The sequence below is a fragment of the Sander lucioperca genome, chromosome 15 (genome assembly GCF_008315115.2).
Source record: "Sander lucioperca isolate FBNREF2018 chromosome 15, SLUC_FBN_1.2, whole genome shotgun sequence".
NCBI classification, from domain to species: Eukaryota; Metazoa; Chordata; class Actinopteri; order Perciformes; family Percidae; genus Sander; species Sander lucioperca.
Genome location: NC_050187.1, coordinates 17,404,175 through 17,410,885, shown reverse-complemented (window position 1 = coordinate 17,410,885; position 6,711 = coordinate 17,404,175). Strand labels below are relative to the sequence as shown.

Here is a 6,711-nt window from a genome sequence, read left to right as displayed (position 1 = left end):
ACCAAAGAAATATTCCATAATGAAAATTCAAATTAAGTTTAACAGTAAAAGACACAAGTGTAATAACCAATGAGAACAGGCATCAATTAGAGTAAAGCTCATTACTCTAATATAAAATATAGTGTGATAATTAACCCAAACACAGAGGGAGGTATGGTGTATATTCTGAACACTATTAATTCCATCGCTCGTTTGTTTGCCATACTCTTATAACCATTTAGGTCAGAGACATGAAACAAAAAGCGCAATACACCCGATTAATGAATGAATCCAAGACCTTGGAAAGGGGTAGGTCAAGCTTAACTAGCAAGCACATAGGCTATAGCAGTGCTCTGGCAATTTTGTTTATATAGTTTCACAAACTGAATTCAGACATAAATAGAGAATGAAAAACTGACAGATACTGGGGGAATTACTTTTAAGCTATCAGACCTTGGTCTAAATCTATTTTTATTTATATATAGCACAGGTGTAGGAAATGATTCATCATAAGCTTTAATTTACTGCATTTTACTTTAAGAATGAATTCTTCAATTGAAAAACCCCCTGAAAAGCTGCAAATAAGATTGAAAGTCAGGTATTGTTTTTGAGTAAAGGCAGTTACACACCAACCAGACGGCCGACCGTTGGCAGAAAAGGCAGTTGGACTGATCAGTCTCCCCGAGTTGGTCAAAAAAGTGCCTCAGAACACACCAAAGTGACGAGACGTAATACGTCTCCATAACAGCAGGCAGCGCTAATCTGTATTGTCACCCTAAAAAATGAAAACCGGCAGCTGATTGGACGAACGTGTCACATGGGTCTGGCTGCTGCTTCCGGATTTTGGATTTTTCAACCGGCCATTACTGGCGACTCATTCAGAATACGATCTCATATTGTACTAAAATAGTTCACCGAAACGTGTTTCTGAAAACATTTTAAGCGAGAAATCGGCCATGCAGTTGTTGAATCTGTCTTCATTTCAGATTGACAAAGGTCAGTTTAAAAGATTTTCGTCAGATTTTGAGAGGCTTAGTCACGTTCATCCCGCTTGCCATTTCCAGGTGAGTCCCGACTGCCCTGTCTCCGACTGAGAATGTCCGGACGGCCAAAATGAAGGCAGACAGCTCCTCCAATGGACAACGGCACGGAACACACCGAACAGACTCGAGTCACTGACCTCGCCAGACCGTCCAACGGCCGATTATCGGCCCGGTGTGTAACTGCCTTAACAGCCTAAAGTAAAATGTTTGTGACAGTGTCTGCAGTGTCATGATTCTCACTGCTCTAACACATGCTGAAATTATCTCATCCCATTAGAAGCTAGTATTATTATTCTTTCATTTTTCTGTTTACACTTGGCAAATTTCAGCAGAAAAGCCACCATCTAATTTCATGCCTATTTGCTGATTTGTATTTTTCTTTATTACAAAGTATAATCACCAATAAATCATGTTTGATTAGGTGAATGAGGGATTATTTCCCTGGTAAATTAACATGTGCATCCTATTTTAGGTGTCCATGACTAAATGGTACAGAAAAAAACAACCCTTTAGCAATCAAAGCAGCTCACAACCCACAGAAGAAACAGATTACCTGCTGTTCAAATCAAGATGCCATTTCACACAGCTAAATCTTCAAATAGATAGAAACAAATGCAATGACTTTGCAAAAAAATTATGAGCCAAGATATGCATTTAGCTTTTAGATAGAACTAAATCAATATCCACTTTGTCTAATTCTAAGAAAATTACAAAGTTAAAAACTGCCTCAGGAAAACAGCATTTCTTAAATTGATTTAACTGGTGCTGTTAGACAGATACTAACCTTATAGGTACCATTGGGATGCTTCATGAATGAAACAAGGAATATATCCACTGGAAGAAGTGCAGAGGTTATCAAAGCAATGGCCAGTGCACATATTGCTGTGATAGTTGAAACAACTTCACTTTCTTGACGACTTTGAAATTTCCGAATGTAGACCCAACAGAAAGCCAGGATTACCTGAAGGGGGGCATTTAATAATCAAGTTAAAGTGGAGAATAATCCCATTATGAGGAACAATAAAATGAGGACTACAGTGGCAAAACAATATTTGGCATAGACAATGACATTTACAACCAAAATATTACTATTAAATCTGAGGATTATATAGAGTACAATTTTATGTTGTACTAGGTTAATAAAATAATAAGGAGATAATAAAAAGAAAACATTAATGGAAGATTTGACACAGGGGTTGAAACAAAGTAAAATATGATGCAATCTGATATAATACCCGACAACAAATTCTATTTATTCTTACATTGATCACTGTTTTTATTTAACTTCATTATACTGTGTGTTCACAATTTGTGTCCTCTTATGCCTGCTCAACACTGCTTGGAAACTCTAGCTTCAGTGTGTGTGTGTGTGTGTGTGTGTGTGTGTGTGTGTGTGTGTGTGTGTGTGTGTGTGTGTGTGTGTGTGTACGTGTTGCTGACTCCCAAAAAGAAATACTCAAACCAAAGCGTTAACACAAGAAGGAGGGGATTATTCACTGAGAATAGGTGCTAGGAAACAGCTGATCTGATTATATCACACTCCCTCCTTCACAAACATTGGTAAGGACTGACAGGAAATAAAGTTGACTTCTGATAAGAAGCAGAATAATAGACAATTATGTACTACACCTTTTATTCTTACTTTGCATATGCTAATGTATGTTGCTGTTTAACATGAAAAAGACAAACAAACAAAAAGGGAGAGGGGATTGTCAATGTAACAGGCAGGAAAGCCATTAGACAGAGAAGCAAATAAGGGTCTCCAAAATGACAAGGTCATATTCAAGGCACACAAGCTGTAAGAAGTGAGGACACTGCTAAAACTAGTCCCTTTAGATCAAGGCCTGCCATTCACAGACAGGATCAATTAAAGGCCCGCAGCCTTAAGCCTCTGGCTGCTTGTTTTGCCAGGTAAAGATGCGGGCTTTGCATTCAAATAAGATCCATTGAAAGGTTTGCACAAATTAAAGGGCTGCTGGTGGTGGGAAGGGAGGCAGAGCGATTTATCGGCATCCAGGCATTCTTCTGGACGGCATGTGACTCTGAGAGACAGCTGAGATAATGAGTGCTCAATTAGGCAGCAGATTACCTAGCTGACCAACTTCAAGGCATTCGGTTAAGTAACGTTACCACTGAAGTCATTGTCTCTAAATGGGTCAGAAAGTACGACTCACAGAAACGGAAAGGTTACATATGTGTTTGCAGTGATGAAAAGCTTGTTTTGCTTTCCAGCAGTACTCAATTATTTATTCGGGAGATCATAACTTTTGTAAAGCGCATTTAAAACCTTGTGGTGAAACCTAACTACGCACAGTAGAATGTCTTACCGGAGATTTTAATTTTCTGTTTAATAGAGTAAAAATCCCTGCTATTCTCGACGTAGTGGTGCTTTACAGTGCTCCGGCTTATAATAGTATGACATATAAACGTATACTACACTAAGCGCTTCCTACAAAACAACAGCATGAAAGTGTGTCATGGCTAATGTTAGCTAAAACCAATCCAATGCCAATATTGACGATACGTTAATACACCGCAGTCATGTCGCGCAACTCTTCCCCTGCTAAACATCTCAAACTAATTGTATAACGCTCCGCTAGTTGATGATACGACAGACAACTACAAATTTGCTTACCAAAAGTATAAAGGTGAAAATAGACCATCCGAGAACAGACTCGGAGAGCAACGACTGATCCGCCATCTTCACTTCCTGCAATAACAAACCCACGTGCTCCCGTTGACGTCACCACGAGGCGGGGCAGGGCGAGCAGCAGCCGTGGCCGTGACGTCTCCGCAGAAAGTCACATGTCTGTTGATGTCCATATGCTCAATATTGTCTTTTGATGTTCATTATATGTATTTTGTGATGTCTTTTGTGTAAATTATTCTTTGTATTTTGGAAATGTTTTTTAAACGTAATGTCCACATGTGTTGATGATTACAGCAGTTTTAGTGAATTGCAAACAGTTTCATATATATATATATATATATATATATATATATATATATATATATATATATATATATATATATATATGTGCCTATATCATTTTTACAGCTATTCTCATTAAGTAATTGATCATATCTTATAATCTGATAAAATACAAATAATCAAGTAAAGTATTTAAAAAGTATACTTTACATTATGGTATTTGTCTCTGTGACTAAATGTCTTTAGTTTCCACCACTGTATATAATTGCATTGGATTGACAGGCATTCATCTGTTATCTCTAATACTGAATAAAACCAAATGACATCCACAGACTCTAGAGTGCATGTGAAACCGGAACACCTCTGTCCTCAAGGTAAGAGTTACATTCAGGATCAAAGTTCTTTTTTGCTCAAAGCACACAAGGTGGCACCTGTGCTAAGCAATGGGGCATTTAGGCATGTATCAGCGCCTTCCACTCTGGGAATTGATGGGCACTTCTGGGCCAATTGGACTAGCCATTTGGCACATGGTCTGCCCAGTGGGCATTGGCCAGACATTCAGTATTCATCCAGTATTTCCGGAAAAACTAATCTGGTTCATTGAGCTTTAAATTTGCTGAAAAAAATATAAATAGGTCACTGGAAATTAGGGTGCAGTGCACCTGTAGCTGCATTCCCATGTGTAGAGCAGATCACTGGGGTAATACTTGCAATCAATTATCCACCGCAGTGGCCCACACCAGCAAACAGCCTCTTTGGTGTTTCTTGTAAAATGCATTTTGTTAACAAGCCAAATGTAAAACTCCATGTGTACAGCTTTCTAACGAGTGACTCACTGGAAGAGTGACTTTTATGAAAAGCACAGATCTGTACTGTATGTCTGACATGTTTGTTTAGATTTCCACTAGGGCCTCAGGGATATGTAAAACCAATATTTATTTTTATACCCTTTATGTGTCATATTATATATATATATATTCTGGCCAACATAGAGTCATTTTCAATACAAGTTTTACAATATGACAGAAATCAGTAGTGTCGGATATTCCTGCTGCTACTTAAGAAACTTGTTAAGATCTTTCTTTTTTATATTCTTCATCTCAATGACTAAAGGGGGCATGGATTCCTAAAAAACAATGTATGTATTTTTTAGAAGTAATGCGTCTATAGCAACACCAATCAAGTTTAAAAGAAAACTGCCTCTTTAGAGGTGTGAGCTTCTGTTTCATTCAGCAGGGGATCCAAATGTATGCAGCAATTGGATTATATAAACTTTTTCAGACTATATGTGAAGTGTAACAATCAGCTTGGTTGTTTTTTGTGTGCATGCAGAGGTTCCACCCATGTGCTAGGCACACTCACTGTTTTTTCTTGGTTTTTATCCCATTTATCTTGCATGCAGACCCCATGGTATCTAAATCTAAAGAATCTGCTGGTTTTTATTTACCACCCTTCTCACAGGTTTGAGTGCAGTTTCAGAAGAAGTCTACTCCATTTGTGGAGTATATCGTCCCTTAAATTAAAACTGTTTAAGAGTACGCAGTCATGCTTCATCATGTCTGGAATTATTGAGACAAAATTAAATTATTACTTTAGTAATTAGTATTGCAAGAGAAAGACTATAACAGACCACATTGACATTGAGGCTCTAAAGTTTCTGAAAGTGCAAATAGTTCTTTTCTATATTGTATTGGAGGACATTAGTATGTTACTAATTGGAATGAAGAACATTCTTACCAGTTAATTAGTCCGCCACTGTTGGTTTGGACACTTTCAAACTCAACTCACTAAAATCAATTACCATATATCTAAACTTCATTTATGCAGCTGACTTTAATTTTTTTTAATTAAACTAATGCAATTTATTCACAACCCATTATTTACTTGCACAGGGAAGGTAGGTCAACCTAATTCATACAATCTTTCAACACTGCAAATGCCTTTATCACGCTGCTTGGCATCGTGCCCTAAAGGAAACCATGTACATAAGTATATTAATAGGAGAGAAAATGGTAGGAAATTGTCAAGATTTCTGTCAATCAAAGAAGGATTGAGGGAATAGACAACTTAAATTTGATTAGTGTAGATGTTTTTTGTGGTAAATGAACATGTTAGATTTAGTAATCAATGTATTGATTTTGGTGAAGACTATGATTGTATGTGTTTGAGTTGTGACGTTTCCAGAGAGTCATCTGTCACCTGAGAGGGCCATTGTTCTGGGCTAAGGTACTGTACTTGACACATGGTAAATGAGTGACTGAATCAACCTTGTCATGAGGTCAGCAATTTTTGTTTTTTTGTTTAGTTGATGATATATAAGGCAAGGCACTCTGAAAGTCTGGTGAGAACACCAGGTTCAGATCTTCTTTCCATGCTGCATGAAGTTAAGAGATTTGATTAATCACATCATCGACTCTGTAATCTTTTGTGAAGAATCTCTTATACGTTGTTTTAAATCCTTCTTTTACTGTAATTTCATAAAAATACTCAACTGCAGGGGTTCTTGCAGTGAGCAGTTCACAGAACTGTTACACCGTTTTCTCTAATGGATGATAGTTCTGTCTAAGCAGAATAATAGAATCACATTCACCTCTCATCTCTTTTTTTCTGACATCCAAACCAGTTTACTCACCCCAGCTGAAAAGTGCTTGCTGCCATATCAAAATTTGCCTTTAATTCTGAAAATGAAAATGCACTGTCACCATTTAATGTGACCTCCTCCCACTGACTTGGTGGGGAAATAGCTGGAGCTCACGT

The 6,711-nt window shown here is 37.6% G+C and overlaps 1 protein-coding gene across 1 annotated transcript in view; it reads right to left on the bottom strand.

Annotated features, from left to right (window-relative positions):
• Window positions 1-3,812, bottom strand: part of lmbrd1 (LMBR1 domain containing 1) — a 59,684-nt gene extending 55,872 nt beyond the window's left edge. Inside the window, exons 1-2 of the mRNA XM_031303183.2 lie at window positions 3,658-3,812; window positions 1,807-1,983 (exon numbers count right to left, since the gene is read on the bottom strand). Coding sequence (XP_031159043.1) covers window positions 1,807-1,983; window positions 3,658-3,723 — 243 coding nt within the window. The 5' untranslated portion in view covers window positions 3,724-3,812. The remainder of the gene's footprint in view (window positions 1-1,806; window positions 1,984-3,657) is intronic.
• Window positions 3,813-6,711: the final 2,899 nt, after the last annotated feature.